The sequence below is a fragment of the Staurois parvus genome, unplaced genomic scaffold (assembly GCF_062004578.1).
Source record: "Staurois parvus isolate SC_StPar_1 unplaced genomic scaffold, SC_StPar_1.0 ptg000021l, whole genome shotgun sequence".
NCBI classification, from domain to species: Eukaryota; Metazoa; Chordata; class Amphibia; order Anura; family Ranidae; genus Staurois; species Staurois parvus.
This window is the reverse complement of record NW_028317817.1, coordinates 16,629,076-16,652,203: the sequence shown is the minus strand read 5'-3', so window position 1 is coordinate 16,652,203 and position 23,128 is coordinate 16,629,076. Positions and strand designations below refer to the sequence as shown.

Genomic DNA, 23,128 nt, shown 5'->3' with positions numbered 1-23,128 from the left:
CATGTATTTAACAATATAGTTGTTGGATACAATGACATTATTAAAAATTATTATAAATTAATTTTAAAAAATACATTTGCCTACCTATAATAAAAACACAGAGCAGGTTTTTATTAAAACAATGTACTAAATAAAAGCCTTATATATAGTTAAACATTATAAAATGATGTAGTTATGCAAATTAGTTGTTGTCAAGTAAAAAATATGATGCTGCTGGCTTGTTTGGCTAGGCATCAATGATCTTTTGAAAAGTGAATTTTGACTTTGCAAGGAGTTTTCTCATACTTAGTGAATGAGGTGAAGCTGTGCTGACTTCTTCATGTGCAAGAAGAAAGGCCCATGTAACTGGATAATCTTTCCAAACTGAATTTATCCATAGCATATAAGTATCCTCCTTTAAGAACACTCCCACTATCTCCTGAAGCTTGGGTGCAGGCTGGAAGAGAACCACCCTCACTCCAAGCACACCACAAAAAAAGAAAAGGCAACCACACACAAATGATGTACAAATGATCAACATGTGTTCCAGTGATAATCACAGCTATAGTCCCCACCAAGAGACCATTTCACTGCATGGGCTTAGTCATAGAGGTAGGGGTGGTAAAAGGGAGGAACATTTTATATAATGCAGGCTAGTACAATCAAATTGTATGGTGTTGCTTAGAAACACAGATATAGAATTGGTTAGCTATATGTATGTATACAAGTACTTCATAATTTTGACTAATACTAACACAAACATTTATGTAGTGGTCATATTCTTAATATTATATATATATATATATATATATATATATATATATATATATAAACTATATTGCCAAAGGTAGTGGGACGCCAACCTTTACTCGCCCATGAACTTTAATGGCGTTCCAGTCTTAGTCCATAGGGTTCAGGAGTCTGTCTATGAGAATGTGTGACCATTCTTCCAGAAGCACATTTGTGAGGTCAGGTCCTGATGTCGGATGAGAAGGCCTGGCTTGCAATATCCATTCTAATTCATCCCAAAGGTGTTCTCTTGGGTTGAGGTCAGGACTCTGTGCAGGCCAGTCAATTTCCTCTACCCTAAACTCTCTCATCCATGTCTTTATGGACCTTGATTTGTGCATTGTTGCGCAGTCATGTTGGAACAGGAAGGAACCATTACCAAACTGTTCGCACAAAGTTGGGAGCATGAAATTGTCTAAAATGTCTTGGTATGCTGACACCTTAAGAGTTCCCTTCACTGCAAATAAGGGGCCAAGCCCAACCCCTGAAAAACAACCCCGCACCATAATCCCCCCCTCCACCAAACTTTACACTTGGCACAATGCAGTCAGTCAAGTACCATTCTTGCAACTGCCATACCCAGACACGCCCATTGGATTGCCAGAAAGAGAAGATTGATTCCTCACTCCAGAGAACACATCTCCACTGCTCTGGAATCCAGTGGTGGCGTGCTTTACACTACTTCACCCAAGCCTTACATCACCAAGTGCAACCCAAACCCATTCCATGAAGCTCTTTACACACTGTTGTTGTGCTAATCTGAAGGCAACATGAAGTTTGGAGGTGTTTAGCTATTGACTCTGCAGACAGTTGGCGACTTCTGCGCACTGTGTCATGCGCTGACCCTGCTCTGTAATTTTACATGGCCTACCACTTTGTGGCTGAGTTGCTGTTTTTCCCAGTTGTTTCCACTTTGTTATAGTACCACTAACAGTTGACCGTGGAATATTTAGTAGCAAGGAAATTTCACAGATGGACTTATTGCAGTTGTTTTTTGTTTCTTCCATTTGCGAAGCTCACCAAGCTGCTTGGCGATAGTTTTGTAGCCCAGTCCAGCCTTGTGTAGGTCTACAATCTAGTCCCTGACATCCTTGGAAAGCTCTTTGGTCTTTGCCATGGTGGAGAGTTTGGAATCTGATTGTTTGATTGCTCCTGTAGACAGGTGTCTTTTATACAGGTAACAACATGAGATTAGCAGCACTCCCTTTAACAGACTGCTTCTAATGTTCAAACAAGAGATCCCTGTGCTCAAATCCCAACACCTAGTACATGCATTTATCCATCAGGTGCTAAAAGGGTGTAACCACATATTAACACTAGAAATTCTGAGGACCCTCTGCAAACTGGTATATACCCTTTCAAGCAAACTATGCAATAAATAGGGATATTTTGTTCACACATATTGCAATACATGCTTAAGCAGGCCAACTGCATCAAAGTAATCCCTCTATGGCCAGTCCTACTCTGCTCTGCCTACGCAAATGCTACTGTGGACACAATGCTAGCATAGGAGAAAAGACACAATGGGGAGAGCTGCAAGGTTCAGGTCTGGCTACTGACCCAACAATACAACAAACAAGAGATCCCTGTGCTCATATCCCAATAGCTAGTGCATGCATTTATTCATCAGGTGCTAAAGGGGTGTAACCACATATTAACACTATAAATTCTGAGGACCCTCTGCACACTGGTATATACCCTTTCAAGCAAACTATGCAATAAATAGGGATATTTTGTTCACACATATTGCAATACATGCTTAAGCTGGCCAACTGCATCAAAGTAATCCCTCTATGGCCAGTGTCTTTTCCCCTATGCTAGCATTGTGTCCACAGTAGCAATTGCGTAGGCAGAGCACCAATGCACAAATCAAGGTCCATGGATGAGAGAGTTTAGGGTGGAGGAAATTGACTGGCCTGCACAGAGTCCTGACCTCAACCCAAGAGAACACCTTTGGGATGAATTAGAACGGAGATTGCAAGCCAGGCCTTCTTATCTGACATCAGTACCTGACCTCACAAATGTGCTTCTGGAAGAATGGTAACACATTCTCATAGACAGACTCCTGAACCTTGTGGACAGCCTTCCCAGAAGAGTTGAAGCTGTTATGGCTGCAAAGGGTGGACCAACTCAATATTGCTTGAAAGGGTATATACCAGTGTGCAGAGGGTCCTCAGAATTTCTAGTGCTTCTAATGTTCTACACTTGGTGTAATGTGCCATCTTGTCAAACATTTATAATTTATTTCTACATCCCTCACACTTACATTTTCGTGAACTAATCTATTTATTTTCTGCTGTTTATCCTCTTCTAATACCACCCCCATATCTCTTTCCCATTTCACTATGTGCTTCAATTTTGTGTTTGTATCTAGTTCTGTGAGAATTCTATATATTTTTGCTGTACCGTGTTTCCCATCTCCCCGTGAATCCAACAACCTTTCAAACAAATTCCAATCTTTTTTCATTCTCAATGGTTGTGGGAGCTTTCCCCAAAAGCATTTTAGTTGATTATAACGCCACTCGTCTAACCTAATAAAAATCTTTCCCTTATCCTTTACCAACTCTTTAAAGGGCTTCAGTTTCCCCTCCCCCATTATATCTCTCAGTTGGATATCTTCCTTTTTAATCCATCTACCTGTTATCTCCTCTCTACCTGGGGGAAAAAATTCTGTATTCTTAGTGGCATTAATATAGAGTTAAATTCCCACTTCATATATTTGTGAACTTTATCCCATTCCCTTAATACATTTACAGTGTATATAATTTAATCCTCTTTCAATCCTCTATATTTTGCCGGCAACCATATAATTCTATTCAAATTAGTTCCACTGCATTTTCAATCTTTACCCAACTTTTCCCTTCTAAATTAAACATCCAATCAAAAACTCTCCCTAATATTACTGCTTTATAATATCTTTTAATATCTGGAACTCCCAGGCCGCCCTTCCTTTTGTCTCTACTCAATATTTCGAAGGACACCCTCGGCTTTTTATTCTTCCATATATATCTTGTTATCATTTTCTTTATTACCTTAAAAAAAAAAACTTTTGGGATTTTAATTGGGATCATTTGAAATCTATATAAGATTTTAGGTACGATTATCATTTTTACCAAGTTTATACGCCCTATCCATGATGGAATTCCTCTTTCTAAGGTTTTTAGTTCCTCCTTTACTTCGTTTAATAATGAAATACAGTTTAGTTTATACAAATTTTTATACGCCGCCGCTAGCCTTACTCCCAAGTATTTTATCTCTCTTTCTTTCCAGATGAAGGGGAATTCTTTTGGTATTCTCTCTTTTTCCTTTTTTGGGATACTTATATTTAGTATCTCAGTTTTTGTTGGGTTGAGTTTAAGTTTGATAGTTCCCCATATTCCTTCAGTGCCTTCGTTAAGTTTGGGAGTGTTACCCTGGGGTTCCCCACATAAAATAACAGATCATCTGCAAAGGCAGCCACTTTGTGCTCTCTGTCTCCTATCTGAATTCCCTTTATACCTCTGTTCTTCCTTATTGTAGACAATAAGGGCTCCAATGACATGACATATAACAGAGGGGACAGAGGGCATCCCTGTCTTGTTCCGTTTTTCCCCATTTACTATAACCACTGCAGTGGGCTCCCTATACAACTTTCTAATCCATTCCCTCATTCTAACTCCTATTCCTAGAGCTTCTACTGTGTCCATCATAAAGCCCCAGTCCACTCTATCAAAGGCCTTCTCAGCATCGATCGAGAGAACCACCGTTGGTACCTCCCCTTTTCTACTTTTCTGGATAAGCATCAGGGATCTCAACCCATTGTCCCTCCCCTCCCTCCCTTGGACAAAACCCACCTGATCCCTGTGTATCATTCAGGCATAAACTCCTTCAACCTATTTGCTAGAACCCTTGCATAGAGCTTTCTGTCTGAGTTCAACAGTGAAATTGGCCTATAGCTAGCACATTGTGTAACATCTTTTCCTTCCTTGTGTAACAGCACCACGTGAGCCTGTGTAGATTCTCTCCTCATGTCCATCTCTCCTCCAAGGGCATTCATATATTTCTCCAACTTGGGAATTAATAATTCACTAAATCTTTTATAATACCTCATCATGTAGCCATCCGGTCCTGGACTTTTCCCCGTCTCTGTGCTTTTAATTGCTACCTTTATTTCTTCTTGTGTTATTTCTGCTTCTAGGGATTTTGTTTGTTCTTCCTTTAATTTCATTAGACCTGCATTTTTTAAATATATCCTTCTTTTCTTTTTCCTATCTTCTATTTCCATATTATTTACTGAGTCACAGGAATTGATGTTGTACAACCCTTTGTAGTACTCCATAAACACCTTTGCAATCTCCTTATTTGAGTGAACCATTTCTCTTTTAGGGCCTTTTATTTTTTCAATATAATTCCTATTTTTCTTTTTCCTTAAAGCTCTCATTAGATGTTTTCCCGGCCTATCTCCCCATCTATACCTCTCGCTTAACACTTTATTATAGACTCTCCATCTCTCCTCCTCCATTAAAGTCTCTAGCTCTTCTTTCTTTTTTAATATCTTCTGCTTGATTTCTTTTACAATTCTATTTTTATGATTCTGTTCCAAATCAGATATATCTTTTATGAGTCCACTAATTTTTTCTCTTCTTTCTCTTTTCTTCCTTGCCCCGGTTGCCATCAAAATACCTCTTATATATGCTTTATGAGACTCCCACACTGTAGCTATTGACACATCCTCCGTCTCATTCTCTCTAAAGTATCTCTCAATTTCTTTCCCAATCCTCTGAGCAATATCCTTATCCTGGAGGAGTGCCTCATTCAACCTCCATCCCACGCCTCCTGTTTTCTGCCTTCCCCATCCCATCTTCAATGGTCTGAAATAGTCATTGCTCCTATTTCTACTCCAACCATTAAATCAATAAATTGATGTTCTATCAGTATGTATTCCAACCTCGTATATGTCTCATGTGCACTTAGTAGAATGTATAGTCTCTGTCTTTCATATGCATAATTCTTCATGTGTCTACCAATTGGGACTCATGTGTCGCCTTCTTTAATGCTCTCAGAGACCTACTCCCCTCATGCTGCACAGAAGAGGTTGTATCCTTATTTGGGTCCATACAAAGGTTAAAATCACTGGCCAATATCAACCGACCCTTTTTAAAGTCCATCAGTTTTTTTAACACACCTTTCAAGTATATCTCTGGTTTTTTGTTTGGACAATATATATTTGCTACTGTACACTCCACCTCCTGCAATTTACCCTTCAGAAACAAATATCTCCCCTCTGGGTCCACTTTTTTATCCTCCATCTCAAACCTTGTATTTTTCCTGAACCCTATTGCCACCCCTTTTGCTCTCCTAATCGGGGAATCTGCATAAAATTATGTTGGATAATATCTTGAAGATAAGTGGGGATAAATCACCATGGTGTTGGCGTGAGTGTGGAGAAGTAGGGACAGTATACCACATTTGGTGGAAATGTCCAAAAATCCAAGTATTCTGGAAAAAAATAATACATTTAATTGAGATCATAACTGAGATAAAGATTGGGACAGTTCCAGAGATGTGCTTGCTGCATAGTTCAGAGCTATCAGTTAGCAAATATAAGAAATTAGGTTTAGGGTATTATTTGAATGCTGCAAAAAGTCTGATCCCTAAGTATTGGAGGAAAACAGAAGTACCGAAAGAGGAAGATTCTATAGAAAGAGTGAACTGGATTAGTAAGATGGAGAAGGCCTATTATATGCAGGAAGATAAGATGGAGATATACTACGTGAAATGGGAAAAATGGGAAAAATCGGGAATAAACGTGAAAAAGTGAAATTGAAAGATGAATAGAGTGGGTAGGATATTCTTCTTGCTGTGGATGAGAGGAGTAGAAAGGATGCAGAGTGGGGGTTCCTAGGGGGGGGGGGGTGAGGGGAGAGATGTTTTAAGAGATGTGTAATGAGGGAATAAAGAGTAGTAATAAGAAATAGGTATAAGGATTTATTGTGAATATGATGAAATTGTTTGTTACTATTTTGAAAAATCAATAAATATTTAAATAAAAAAAAAAAAAGAGACTGCTTCTAATCTCCGCTTGTTACCTGTATGAAAGACACCTGGTAGCCAGATATCCTGCCAAATGATAGGGGATCAAATACCTATTTCCCACATGAACATGCAAATCAGTGCATAATTTGTTAGATATGCACTTCTTTTGATTTTTCTTGTTGCTATTCTGTCTCTCAGTGTTACAATACACCTACCATTCGATTTTTAGACTGACCATTTCTTTGTGAGTGGGCAAACATTCAAAGTCAACCGGGGATCAAATACTTATTTCCTTCACTGTATGTATATATATATATATATATATCAGAAATAGGTATACAGGCACATAACTAGGATACCTTGACATGTATGTAGGCAATGCATATGTCAAGTTCTAACCCCTAATACTTAGGATACTATCATAAAACTATCATTGGTTGATCTGTGGATCTGTGAGTTAGCCAGGTAAAGTTAAATCCAGATGGTGGATTTGGGATGCTTGTTCTTCTCCCGTAAAAATCATACTCATTGTTGTTCAAATATTCCAAGAGAATGTCTAATGACAACTCCCAATGAGCAAAGAACAGGAGGCCATCAATATACTGAGAGAAGAATCTAATCTGACTTCTAAATGAATTGAAAACTCCATAGATGTTTCCCAACAACCCATATATCAGTTGGATTAAGTTGGTGCGAACTTCACACTTATGGGAGCATCACATTTTTAGAGTTAGTAAACACTGTCAAATGCAAGAAATAGTTGATGGTGAAAAGAATGTAAAAAGAATGTAAATTGCTTCCATAATAAACAATGTAAGTTCCAGGGAGTAATGAGTATAATTATTAAGACAATATTGCAAGGCTCCCAACCCTAAATTGTACAGTATACAGGATTTCAAAGAAATGGCTTCAATATGACCGATTTACTGGCTACTTCCCATGGCCTATTTTCCAAGAAGGTCATCAATATATTGAGAGAACAATCTAGTCTGACCTCTATATGGGTCAACATCTTCCTAGACATAGCACTCCTCCCACCAACCCATATATCAGTTGGCGTAAGTCAGTGCAAACTTCACGCCCATGGATACATTATGTCTCTGGAGATGATAAACACCATCAAATAGAAAATAAGTGTAGGTCAAAAGAGTAATTTGCTTCCAAAGTAAACATCCTAAGTTATAGAGAATAAGCAGTATGATGGTTGAGATAATATTGCAAGGCTCTCAATCCTAATTGTGGGGTACACAAAATACAAAGAAATTATATCATATGTTAACCATTTACTGACTACCTCCAATGGGTTATTTTCCAACTTTTGAAATTTTTGGCATCACATACATATGCCAGCCTATATATGGGTTTGTCAGAGGAGCAGCTTGTATATGGAAATTTTAACCCATTTAGAGATTAGATTCTTCTCTTCCTATTGATTACATATTGTTCATTGTTCAATGGTAGTTGTCATTAGACACTCTCTTTAAATATTTGAACAACAAAGTTGAACAACAATGAGTACAATCTTAGGACCACAGGAAGAGGACAAGCATCCCAAATGAACTATTTGAATTTAACTTTATGTAGCTCATCCACAGATCATGAGTGAAATTCTCTTCTCCATGCTGACAGCTGTCGCCCAACCCAAGTTAAGAGGGCCATACTAAAGGCACAATTCATCAGGGTCTATATAATTGTTCTACCTTGGAAGGATATGTAAGTGAGGCTAAAACCGTGGAGAGGAGATTTCTGGAATGGAACTATAGCCAATCCTTTATTAAGGATGCATATTTCAAAGCTAAGCGTATACCACAAGGGACCCTCCTACACGAGAATGAAAAAGAGAAAAAAGAAAACATGCCAATCCCAAATCCTTTATCAAGATCCCAAATCCTTTATCTTCTCACCCTGTTAGAGTATAGAATTTGAAGAAATAAAATGAATTGTTCATAAATATTTTTCAATTTTGACATGGCAATATTGGTTTAGGAAAATTTTTAGATAGAGGGCTGCATTTTGTTGCTAGAAGAGCACCTAACATAGGTGATATACTATCACCTAGCTTGTTTCTCTAATAAGAACACATGAGTTAATACAACAGGCATAATTAGATTTGGACACACTCATTGCTTGAGTTACACTCATTTAGGTGATTCACATACGTATTATAAAATCATACACAAATGGTCTGTCGGTCAACATTAAGCAACTAGTAAATTGCCAGGACCAAGAATGTTTTAGGGGAGGGATTAGCTTCTCTCTCCTAAGTAAAATGGGGGGGGTCTATTGGATTTTTATGATGGACACTAGGATCCCCAAAGAAATGAATTTTGCATGGGATATTACAGCTTTTTAGGAGTGAAATTCGCTACACTACAATACCAGGCACATTTATCCCCTTCTTGCCGAGGCCAATTTTCAGCTTTCAGCATTGTCACAGTTTGACAATTGTTTGGCCATGCAACACTGTACCCAAACTAGATTCTTTTCATTTTGATCACACAAATAGAGCTTTCTTTTTGTGGTATTTGATCACTATTGGGTTTTTATTTTGTTCTAAATAAACAGAAACTGAAAATTAAAAAAAAATAACTTTTCTTCATAAATTGAGGACAAAATGTATACTGCTACATTTCTTTGGTAAAAATAACCCAAATCAGTGTATATTATTTAGTCTGTAGGAAAGTTATTGAGGCCACAAAACTATTGTAAATATCTGAAAATTGATAAATCCTGCTGTACTTTGGAAAGTAGAGAGTCTGAGGTATTTAGTAAGAGGCATGGTGAGTTTTTTGAAGTTGTCATTTTTTTGTCATAACTTTGTGCAAAATAAAGAAATTAAAAAAAATGTTCACAATTTTTTTTTTTTTACATTCTGTGACCAGTACAGTACAGCGTCATCATATAATTGGTGTGATGGTGATCATGAACACTGACTGGTGACAGGACAGAAAGAAACTATATATTTTTTTAATTACATTTTTGTTTTTTTTATTTTTATTTTTTTTATAACACATTGTGACAAGAGTAATATAATGTTACCATAGTAACATTGTTCTACTCTGAGGAAGTGATCAGTATTTTTTTTCTACACATTATGATTGCTTATAGCAATGAATTTCATTGCTATAAGCAAGCATTTTACTTATTTTTCACATTTTTTTTACACTACTTTTTATTACAGTACAACTTCATCCTTATAACTGGCATGGTATGGGATCAGAGACACTGACTGGTGACAGTACAAAAAATATATTTTTTTTCAATTTTATTATTACATTTTTTTTCTTTTTCAAGATTTTTTTTTCTAATACACTGTTACCAGAGTAATACTGACATTGTACTACTCTGGGGAAGTGATCAGTATTTTTTTTTATTATGATTGCATATAGCAATGAATGTCATTGCTATACACAAGCATTTTACTGAATTAAATCGATTCATTCAGTTTGTTGTGATTAGTTGTGATTGGTCACAGCTAATCACTTGACACAGATGGGCTGTGATTGGTCCAGTCTGTACCATGTGATCACTGTGACAAATCACAGCTAGCAATGCAATTGTATACAATGGATAGCATGAAAGGAAGCCATCCATTGTTGACAATTGTCATGTGATCTGCTGCGATTGGTCACAGTGGTCACATGGTACTGGCAATAGTACAGTACACAGATCAGTCATCTGAACAAATCCAGTGATGGATCTTGCCGCAGTGTGGTCCTCTGGATGCATGCGAGACAGCAGTCTGGGAGGACATCATATAATGTCCACCCAGATTGACAAAAGTCCCGACCGCCTGTTATTTTACTATAGGCCAGGTGGGAAAGGGTTAAAGATAATGATATTTTTTGAATGGTGAATTGCTCCAATGCATGAACTCTATCAGAATTTTCTTCTTCTGGTGATGTGGGTTATATTATCAACTTTATGTCTTGTGGGTTTTTATATTTATAAAGTTTTAAGTTTTTTTGTATACAATACATTTTTTATGGTTTTACGATAGTACCTTTATTATTATTGGTTACAAATTTACAGATGCATTGCTTACATACATGCCAAGGATGATGTGTCTATATACCCATATATTCTGTATATCCTGGCACTCTATACTTGATACTTAGGGATATGGCTAATACATAGCACGTTGAGTATTAGTCAGGATATATGCAAACCAATGCCATGTCTGTGCCTAAGTAACACCAGAGTGTATTTAATTATGTTAGCTTGCAGTGTATAAAAAGTTCCTCCCTTTTTAACATCTTCCACCTCTATGACTAAGCTCTATGTGGTGAAATGAATTAGAGTTAGCTTTCTCTAGACAGGGGCTACAGCTGTGGTTATTGCTGAAATAAACTATGTTCTTTTGTATGTCATTGGTTTTAAGGCTGTCTTGCTTTTTATGTAGTGAATTTTACCACATTCACTAAAAGTAAGTGGAAATGCAATTTGCAAAGTAAACATGTTCCAGTCTTTAAATAAATCAACCACATAGTGTAGAAACTCTGAAATTGCCCTGGAAGGAATTTCTCTAAACCACCTGATGTGGGGACTATTTTGAAAGAGGAAAACCTGAAAATCTTAAAGTTGCCATTATCCAGCTTAGTTTGCCACTCAATCTCAGATTGCCACTAGTCTTTCTACTGCAGCTACACCAATCACATTACAAACTGGGCATTGTTTGTCTAGAATGATTATTTTTGTGAATGTTTAAAGCAAGCAACACTAAACATTTTTTAGCCTGTAACAAAAATCTCTTAGTTATATGTAGCTGTATATGAATTTTCCCCAATTTGTGTAATTTAGAACCTTGTTTTGGTGCTGCATATATTAAGTCACAAGTTGAAATGATTATTTTATTGAACAATTCTATTTTAATCCCTTATAAATAAGATGACACATGAAAATGTAACAAATTAGAAAAATGTCAAACAAAATTACAAAATTCAGAAAATACTAGATCCTTATTACACTACTGTCATTTTTTTCCCCTTCCTGTTTCTCTGGGTGTATTCACAAAGAAGAAACTAATAAGTCCGGGAAGTGGATTGTAACTGTGTCAGACAGCATTGAAACTAAGGCTCTAAAAATTCGCCCTAAAAGTAAGTGCATTATTTTATCCTCATTTTTGAGTATACATTAAAGAAGAATTTTGCCCAACTGACGTGTTACAATAAAAATTGCAAACAATCCCACATATCTTTTAGTTAAAAAATATTTTATACACTGAAAGCACAGTAGAAATATAGCCCTCCATTTTTTTTATATTTCCACACCACCTAAATACAATTTGTGCAAATGGCCAAATTTTATGTAACTTACTAATATTAATTAAGCCAAAATTAAGTAAACTTATTGTGGCAGTTATCATCAAATACACAGAATATTAACATGGATATGATAAATTGCAAGTCAAATTAATCTCCTTATCTCATACTTAAAAGTGGTTTTCTTTTGAAAAAGTCTATAAATTAATTCCTTCCTTATTTGTTTGCTTTCCTTATGTATATTTTTTGCCTTTCTTGTGGTTCTGTGAGCTTCTTGGTGATAAAGTGTGGACATTTAACGTGGAATTTTAGTACCATAATCAGGGTAAATACTTTGCCTTTGAGTCTTATTATGTTTGAGCTTTTAGTTGGAAGTAAATTAAATCTGAGAAATTGACAACTTGATGGAAATTAACTGTATGTTTGAATGTGAAAAGACTCTGGTTAAAAGTATCATTAATTATGAGTTCCTAACATAAACAGCATGTAAAGTGTATCTCCAGTATAGGTCTGCACTGTTAGGAAAGAAGTACTGGAAGTTGCCCATACCTTTCCAATGTTCAGAAACTTGGTTATCTGTTGTGAATAATTATTTTATTTTCATACATTGTCAAATGCTAAAAAATGCTAAAATATTATGTATCATGCTGTTTTTATGTGTAATTCAATAGGAGGCTGGGGAGCAATAAATACATACTTTCAATCGTCCACAAGCAATTATGCTATAAAATGTTAATGTATAAAATTCTAATAAATATTTTATTATGTGCACGTTTTGATGATAAATTTTGAATTAACTATATGGCCAATTCTACTAAAAATGTAACTATAATATTAACTCAATTATTACTGCTTATTACATGCAGAAATGACCACTTACAACTTAAAGATCATTTTGTACAAATTTGTATACAATTTTTATATTTTTTCTTGTTTTTATATGGATTTTGTATATGTTTATTCTAATTTTCCACTCATTCCATCCATATTTTATTGTATTATCCTTTGAGTATTTTGTGACCTAAATAGGCTTCATAGTCTTAATTACAGGATCTTAATCCACTTTCCAGACATAAACTATAAACAAAAGTTGTTAAGTCTTGATGAATGGGGATTTTTTAAAGCCCCCTGAAATGTGTTGTCTGTTTTGAACAAACTGTGACCAATAAATCATTTGAGGACTATAGGAATTGTGTGTCCCCCCTCCCTCTTGCTATTATTCCATGACTAAACATGAGAAACCAGTAAACTTAAAGATAATTCAATTGACTGAAGAGGATGTATGAATTAACTGAAGAGCATTCTTCAGATGTAGATGTAAACCAAACAAATTAGATCTTTTGTTTGCATTATTCTATTTGTTGGATAGACACTCGTTCTTTTCTAAGGTCAATTTACACTGGTGCATTATGTGATTTTTCTAGGCACAACCTCAATAAATTCAAACAAGGAATCTGTTTTATTAATTGTTGTATTTGCCTCAATCAGACAGTGCAGAGCTGTGGTAACAAGAGCTTATAATTGTCAGACTTGATAGTTGTTTGAACCAATCTTCCAGCATGTTTGGACTTTCAAAACACATAGAAGAATAATTTACATTTGTTAATTGAAGATCTTTATAAAATAATAACCAGTGCATCAGTTAAAATGGCTTGCAAACTGTTTATAAAAATTCAGAATGATTCATTTTAAGCAATGGGTAGTCCCCAAAAAGTTATAGTAATTTGAACATTTTCACTAATATGTGAGGTTCTTCAAGCACTTCTTTATTACCCCAGTATCACTTATATGAAGAACCCTGAACAATTATTTTACTGTTAATATGCTGCATTAGCCAAACCAGGAAAATCATGGCAGGTTGATTAAGGCAAAAAAATATATTTTTCCTGGGCTTAGGGAATGCGGTCAAAATTCATATTGCAAAGCATACCCAATCACATGCAAAGGAAATGTAAAAAAAATATATTTTTGCTTGTGTTTGAATGGATGTTGGAAGTAAGCAAAGCTTCACCTCATTCATTAAACCAAATAAAAATTATTTTGCAACATGAAAATTCCTTATTTGACTTTACTGAATGAACCCTAATGTGTCATGAGTTTGTTAAGGACAGAAGATGTCTTACCTTCTGTGATTTTGGGTAGGGTATATGTCCAACTATGGCTCTTTTGTCATCTGTCTATTGTACATTAAGTAACCTGACTAATCAATTGAATTATTGGAAAAATGTGTTGCTGAGCTGTCAAAAGCAATATGCGAAAAGTGATCGACATGTTTTGGATTGTATTGCATGATACATTTTACAGTATACTTTTAAATCATGCATTTCACTGTGGTGGAAACAGAAGAGATTCTTCTTTATTAGAATTTTTTTTAAATACAAATGTTATGTTGGTTTAGATATATACAGTATGCCTTTGGAGTAAATTTTATTCTAAGCTCCAATGCCATCCCACTGCAAATACTTTTAGCCAATATTTGTATCAGTTAAGATTTTTACTAAAGGGATAAGATTGCTAATTGTAATACAAAAGTATTTTTTTTTTGTGAAACTGCCACTAAACTGAACTGTAGCTGCCATGTTTTGTAAGGTATTTTGACAAAATAACAACTCTCACTACTCTCACAGGGACTGAAATAAGGAAAAAAGCAAACATTTTGAGTTGTCATTAGAATGAGCATACAGGGAAACCCTTGAAATGGTGACATTTGTTGCCTTGACAACTGTCTACGGAAGGATTATCTCTTTATCACTTCCTCCCCAATAGAACACTGATGGCAAAAAAAGGACTGAGTTTTAACCAGAAAAACTTTTAGATTTGATATATTTTAGGGGTTTATAAGTGTTTTTATGCAATTTTCACCTAGAATTCATAAATGTTTCCAATACAAATTCTGTTAGAAATATATAAAAAAACTTGGGTGAAAGTTGGCTGAGTGTTGTCTAAAATGCACAACCATAACTTATGAAAAATGGATATTCGAGACCTTGCCTAGATCCAATTGTAATTTGTATTATTTAAATACTAGAGGGCATCAGTAAAAACTGCTGTCACTATTTTTTCTCAAAAGGAAAACCAGGGTCTTCCTTTTGACATATACATATATATATTCCTATAGATAGATAGATAGATAGATAGATACTGTAGATAGATAGATAGATAGATAGATAGATAGATAGATACTGTAGATAGATAGATAAATAGATAGATATGTATATTGAGCATGAAAGTGCTCCTGTATTTGCTGTGGTATATTTGAGTAAATAAAGGTCTTCATACCATGTATAAATCCTGCATCAGAGGCACTCCTATAAATTCCTATGAGTAAATATAATGGTTTTCAGTGGTGGTCTTTGGGAACTTATCTGGAAGTCTCTTAAGTGTCCTTTTATACATTATACTGTATCTAACTGTAGCCTACTAATATTTGGTTGGGGCAAACAGTCAAATTATTATTATTATAATACAGTGTTTATATAGCGCCAAAAGGTTTGCTCAGCTCTGTACAATATAGTGGGGGACAGTAGATGAGACAATACAGTAACAAAACAATATACGAGAGGTTCGAGGGCCCTGCTCTTTCGAGCTTACAAGTAAATGTACTTTGCTTTAAAAGGTTGAATAACTCTACAGAAATGTGACATTTTGCTATTGTTAGTTACCTCCTGAGCTTGGCACTAAATTTGGCAAATTTAAATGAGAAACTTGTAATATCCACCACCTGACAAAAACTGTTGTACCCTAATGAGTTTGGCTTATCTGCCAATCAAATCTGCTGTTTGGGGAGAACTGCTTTAATTTTCCATGTCTGTGATATGTCCTGTAAATAGACTATAGTTATGCATTTACATTTTTTTATATATGTTTTTTCACCCTGCTTCTATTTGTTTTGGCAGGCTGGCTTCATGAGCTGGGGAAAAGACTGGAGTCGCCTTTCTATAGCAATAATACACAAGGTGGTCCCACCATTCGAAGCACATACATCGCATCCCTCTATTTTACACTCAGCAGCCTGACTAGTGTTGGATTTGGAAATGTTTCTGCTAATACAGATGCAGAAAAGATATTCTCCATTTGCATTATGCTAATTGGAGGTAAAAATGTTTTTGTCTATAAATTTGTATTAAAAGTGATAAATACTTTTTACATAAGAAAAGTCCTTTATTTTTGTGAATTTCTAGTTTAGTTTGTGAATAACTATTTACAACATTTTGAATATTTATTAGCGTAGGTGTTCTATAAAACTGTTATTTTATAAAGAATTATAATAATATTCAGTCAGCATTATAAAAGTATAAAAATGTTTGTGAATTTCTAGTTTAGTTTGTGAAAAACTATTTACAATATTTTGAATATTTATTAGCGTAGGTGTTCTATAAAACTGTTATTTTATAAAGAATTATAATAATATTCAGTCAGCATTATAAAAGTATAAAAATGTATCAACAAAATATAACACTGTTAAAACAACCATGACAAAAAATGTATCCTGTTAAAATTAATTAGTGTAGCAAGATCCATGCATGATGCATAAATCAATGAATAAAATTGTATTGCGCATTTACTTGGCCATTTGTTTTTGTCATCCTGCTGGTAGGTAGTCATTAGATGTTCTATCTGTGTGGGATGCCTTGTTAGCAAATGTTCTTTACAATTGAGATGAGTAGAGGAATAGTATATCAGGCCTCTCGTAGCCCCGGCCACTGGTCCTGACATGTGGCGGTGAGATGGGGAAAGCTGATAACTTCTGACGTGTTCAAATTTTAACAACAGTCTTTGCTCTTGATAAAGCCCACACAGATGGAACATTTGATGGCCACCCACTAGTGGGACATCATACGCAGATGGAAGAATAACTGCACAATGTGATTTTAATCAATGATTTATGTGTGGGTCTTGTTACACTGATTTATCAGGATACATTCTGACATGAATGTTTTAACAGTGTTATATGTTGATACTTTTTCCTGGCTAATAGATGATTAAGTATTTATTATACTGCTCTACTATATGTGGATACTTGAGGGACATATCTTTTTCAGTCTTGGCTGACGCATTTTTACTGGATTTTTTTTCCTTGCTGCGATGTACTGTAGGTATATTTCATGCTCTTGTTCTATAAGACTATCCAATGCTTGGTTCACATTAGTGAAATGAGATTTGAATGCAATTTCAGGAGCAGTTATGCAGTGCAGGCGCTGGGCAATTTTTTGTGTTAGTGGTTTGCAATTGTCATGCAATGTTAATGGATTTTTGGATGCAATTTTCTGTAGCACTACTACTACCAGTACTGATGCTACTAGTACTACTACTACTTCCATACTATCCATTCAAGTCTATGTACACCATCGCACCAAAGTAGCACAGGACCCTTACCTGAACTTGCATCACAGTTCTGCTGTATTTATGTAAATGACCATCATTGAAAACAATGCTATTTCCATTGTTATGCAATTTAGTACTGTGTGACTCACTCATCAGAAATTTCACTAATGTGAACCATGCCTGAAAAATACTAGCTACTATTCAGATACAAAAGGTTATAAACTAAGACTATTCATCCTATAATAAATAATTATAACGTATATAACTGACTTGTAATCATTTAAATGATATATAGATACTTTAATTGAATGAAAAAAAAATCATCCCATGTGTGGCCAGTCTAAAATTTAGCCACATACATTTAAATATGAACTCCAGATATTATCCAACTTGCACAATTACATTGGTCCAGCCTGGACCTATCCACATCTGCATACATTGTGCAAATCAGGCTATTTGAACGCATTATAGTCTGGGCATTGGTAAACCATTACACTGTACATTCTTACATATACAATGTGAAAAGTGTGCTTGGAAACTTTTGTATTGTGAAATGATGAGTTTGCATGGCTAACTTAAACATTACCTTTAGTAAATCTCCAGTTGCATTTGATGAGAGCATTAAGCTTTGTAAATGCATTCTAGTCTGGGCACTGGTTAACAATTTAACCCGAGACTTCTTCTCTTTCTTCTTGCCCAGATTCCCCTTATATTCCAGTGAGCAAGTTGCCACTTAACTTAACTAAGCAACTGGCTGCTTCTATTGCTAGGCCAGTGATTAGTTCACTGCATATAGGTGACTTTTTTAGACTTTGGGTTATAGCTTTAAGAAACTAAGAATGGGGCAATGGATGTGACTAGGGGTAGATTCAAGGTTAGGGTTAGAGGTCAGTTAAAGATACATTTTAGCAAAGATAATAAGTGAAGTTCAAGCTAGCATCATTAGGAAAATTATTTCAGGGTGCATTACAAAATCAAATTTATTATGGCATGTGTTTATAAAGTGTTTTCCTTTAATAAATAAATATACTAATTCATTTAACAAAATTATATGGTTACAGATACAATACCTAAAAAATGGAAAAAAAAATGACTTGCCAAAATTCAGTTTTACAAGTAGTAAAAAAGAAAAATATTAAACCAATAAACCAGCAGTGTGCAAAATATGCAACCTATATTCTTTGGCTTAATACAAAATACAAAACTTTAGCATTCATGTTCTTTATAATCATCTATGTTAAAATCCATCAGTGCAAATTACCTATTTAAATTTCATACAAGATGCTAATTAACCCATGTTAAGGCATTGCATTTCCAAACATTTGTTTTTTCTGATCTTTTTATTTTCACTAATTACTAAATAAGAAAGGTTTTCTAAAAATAATGTAATTTATTACTGGGGTAGCTACTAATTTAATGCAAAAATATGCTGCTTACTCAAAAAGATCACAGAAGGCGGGCTACTTAAATGAAAATGATAAGATGTATTACACTAATTAGCTCAGCAGTATATAAATACTCCTGCATCAACATTTTCCATTTCAGCAACATTCTATACATCAGCAGGTAAAAAAACAATTACTAGAAAATATAAATGACTTTCACATTAACCTATGTATGTATATGTGTGTGTGTGTATATATATATATATATATATATATATATAATCATAATCAGTATTGCTAACTATACATTGTACGATAATATAAACTTAAAAGACAGCTAGTCTAGTGACTAATTAAGCCATTTACAGCTTCCTTTATTTGCATTCTGTCTTCATGATTGTTTATGTCTATGTGTATCAAGTTTTTAAAGGTTAATTAACTTTGCATTTTGAATTCATTTCTTCTGTCCTGTGTGTGAAGCGAGAAGGTCTGCCTGCAACAGTCACATGATCAGTTCCAGTAATGGAATGAAATTTAAAAAAAACTGCTAGAAAAAGCTGTAAGCCAGATAACATTTCTGGAAGCATTCTCCATACATACAAAATACAGAATGACCTTAGTTGTCCTGATTACAAGAAAAAGACTTGTAAGCTTTTACAAAAAATAGCTTGCCGCACATAGGAGAAAGTTAAATTCTAATAACTTTAAATAACAAAATTGCTTTTGTAGCAATTTTGTATGCTAAATCATTTTTAAGAAGGGTGGTCCAGCCCTGGAGAAATTATGATGAAACCGAGCTCTAGCCATTTTTTTTAGCTTTGTATACAATTAGAAAAAATAAATATCACATTTGAATTGCTGTCTCTGACCTCAGTGAGATTTTACCTCTTGTCCTGTCCTTTGACAGACTGTCACAGCAGGGCAAGACATAAGGAAATGGTCTTCACTGTGGTATGATATCACAGTATAGAAATACAAGCCTGAAGTTTCTATCCCCTCCAAATTTTCTGAAAAAATGTTTTTTTTGTTGCAGTCTCTATCCACACTAGAGAGATATTCCAACAGGAAATGAGATGAAATCTCCCTAAACATGACACAGACCAGAAAAAAACAATAGCAGGAATTCCATTCCTTCCCTACTCTCTCCAAAAAAAAAAATGCTTTGGCTGAAATCTAAAAAATGTAAAATAAAGCAATCCATTTCATATTTGAAAATTTCCCAAAATTATGTTTTTTTAAATATTTGTCTTTTCCTATTTTTCAGTGAGCAATTTTTAATTAGGAATTATGTAAATATTTGTATGGACTGCAAGGCATAGCAATCTAGATTTACCTGCACACACTATTCAATTTAAGTAGCAATAAAGGCATAGGCATCCTAATGCTAAAACATCTGTTCAAAAGCTGTCCAACTTCAGTCCTCAAGGACCACATACAGTATTTGGGGGAAAGTCTGTGTATCTGCCTAGTGGAATAGGCCACTTTTGTTATTATTTTTTGCTAACTAGAAAAAACCTAAAACTATGTGACTATAATTCCACTGTTCTATTAAGCTGCTTTGACCAATGGAGCAGTGCATACAAGCACATTCAGCACAAAGGGAAGTAAAACTTAAAGTGGCATTAAACCCCCCCAAAAAATTCATTAAGTTGCAGCATACAAATTATATGTGGCGGTTGCATTAGTGTTCTTTTTTTTTAGTATTTTCCTTTATTTTTTCCTGTTGATCTGGTCAGTAAGCCTGTTATTTTTCAACTTCCTTTAACAGACCAAGCTGTACAGACAAAATAGCAGTTAGAAGGTTCAGACAAATTATTTAACATTGATGGGTGCTCACAATGATCACCTTTTTATTCATTCATGTAAAACCTTTATCCCAAAAGGAAAACAAAATGTTTGCTCTAACTACTTAAAAAGTGTCAGCTGGAGTTCAGCTTCAATTTGTTAACCAACTAATTTATATCTGCTAGTCTAATATTACACTCTTCCCTGACTGACAATGTTTCTGTCCCAAGGTTATAAAGTTAAACTCCGTGCCACAGTGTATATTCTGAGTAAGCTGCCAACCCAATGTGATAAGAAATTACTAACATAAAATAAAAGTAGGAGATACTGTGTTTTTCACTTTTTTGAAATTTCATTTTTTATAGAGATAAAAATTTTAAATTACAGTATTTTTTACATTTTTTATTTTCTCATGCTTAATGGAGGTGGTTTTCATCATATGATTGATTTGTTATTAGTGGTTTGGAATGTTCACACAGCGCCCCCTACTGTTTATTTTATTTTTTCCAAAGGTGTCTGCTTTACTACTTCATCCAGAATGCAGACACCCTAAGACAGGAAGTGTGTTACACGCTGGATCACCGGGAAGTCTAAAAAATAAAACTGATGCAGCCACCACATTTAAGAAATGGTAAGCTGCAATATATTAAATTTTTGGGCGTTTATTATCACTTTAAATTCCTATAGACTTGTATGGGAATGCAAAACGTATCTGATCCAAACAAAAGCGACACAGGTCCTTATACTGCCTATAGTTCCTTAAGAATCAAATTATTTACAGTATAGAGACATATCTCCAGGATTTTCTGTTCATGTATATTGTGACCTTAAACTGGCATTCTTTTCAATTGCAGTTTACTTCCTTCTAAGCTGCATCAACCTGTTTCAAGCCTTAACAACCATACTCTGTTGCAATCAATCATCAATCTAGGAGCCTGCAAAAATGTGCAGATGCTATTATTGGAAAGTTTATGGTGCCCTTTTAAAATAAAGCAGTAATTTACACTGAAAATACAAAAAAAATAACTTCAACATTTGTTTACCTCATGCTCCCCATAATTTGGAATCTAATAATATTTTTCCTTTGGTTTAGCCTTGATGCATGCCTTGGTCTTTGGTAATGTGACAGCTATAATCCAGCGAATGTACTCCAGATGGTCACTTTATCACACAAGAACCAAGGATCTGAAGGATTTTATACGGGTACACCACCTTCCACAGCAACTGAAGCAGAGAATGCTTGAATATTTCCAAACCAATTGGTCTGTCAATAATGGGATAGATTCCCATGAGGTAATGTACAATTTATATTCTACTTAAGCAAATTTAGAACTTTTTTGTCAAGAATTGTTAAAAACATAGCTTTATAAATACTTCTTAAATACATTATTTAATGGTAATGCCAAGGTGTTTTACAGAAACCATAACCAAAATGAAATGGTTGCTTCTATCTATCAATCCATAACTATTGTATCTTCAAGAGCACAATTTCATTTAGAGTTAAAAAAAGTTACTGTCAGCAGATAACATCATAACTGATGCCAATTGACTGTCATTCTTTTTGCTTCATCATGTTCCCTTGGCATGACTATGGCCATGGGAAAAGTGCAGAGTTAGATCCTGACAGTGCTTTGCATTTTAGTTTTTGAACACTGCCTGTCATAAAGTATCCATAGACAGAAGATGGCAGTTGTCTGTTCCACAAAATGTGTCCAAAGCTGATTACAAGCTCATGTTTGTGGTCAGCTGAACATTGAATAGGGCAGCAGTAGGTTATTTGAGAGGAATAGTTGATCAGGCATGTTAGAAATCCTGGCACAATTGCTCTTGTACCTGCACTGATAAATTGGTACCGTCTCCCATTTCCTACTCCATCCTTCCTTAGAAGATTTCTGTTCTGCAGAAGCTGGACATTGCACCTGGGAGTCTGACAGTAATTGTCCCAGGCTTCAATAACTGCCTGATTGTATCGGACGTAAAAGCAGACAGCTATCCAGAGAATCTGCAGAAGCCTGACATTGTACCCAGCACCTGCGGCTTAAAAAAATAAATAAATACACATTTTTTTACCTGAAAAAAATGTGTTTTTACTTATTTATTTATGTTCAAAAGGGGGAACTTAGCCTTTACAATTTTACAATGTTCTGCATTGCATTTTTGACCTGAAGGCACTTCGATTGTGCTTTCAGCTCTGTTTTTAAATCTCAGTTAAGGGCAAATGGTGCACAGCTGTGAGACTTTGATTTACTAAAGGCAAATAGGCTATTTACTTTCCAAGACAATTTACCCTTAGATTGTGAATAGTGAATAAAGTGAGATTCTGCTAACTTCCATCATCCAATCATGCGCAAACAAAAATATTGTTCTTTATATTTTCCTTTACATGTGATTGAATACTCTTTATAAGTGAATTTTCTCCACTTTCACTAAGCTAAGTGAAAATCTTCTTTGCAAAATACAAATTCTCTTGCAAACTGAACAGCATTTTTCACCTAGTAGATCAAACCCCCCTTGTGCATCACCGTGTAAAGATATCCATACTATTCTGACTTGCCTTTTTATCATGGTATCACTATTAGAGACAAATAA

At 34.9% G+C, this 23,128-nt stretch overlaps 1 protein-coding gene across 5 annotated transcripts in view; it reads left to right on the top strand.

Moving 5' to 3' along the window:
• The window catches only part of KCNH8 (potassium voltage-gated channel subfamily H member 8), a 576,797-nt gene that overhangs the window by 397,011 nt on the left and 156,658 nt on the right, over positions 1-23,128 (top strand). For 2 of the 5 annotated variants that reach the window (XM_089691130.1, XM_089691146.1), the window contains exons 8-10: positions 11,799-11,879; positions 15,941-16,138; positions 21,633-21,832. In XM_089691130.1, the coding sequence (XP_089547256.1) occupies positions 11,799-11,879; positions 15,941-16,138; positions 21,633-21,832 (479 nt within the window). The remainder of the gene's footprint in view (positions 1-11,798; positions 11,880-15,940; positions 16,139-21,632; positions 21,833-23,128) is intronic. The other 3 variants (XM_089691150.1, XM_089691157.1, XM_089691138.1) reach the window with 2 other exon arrangements.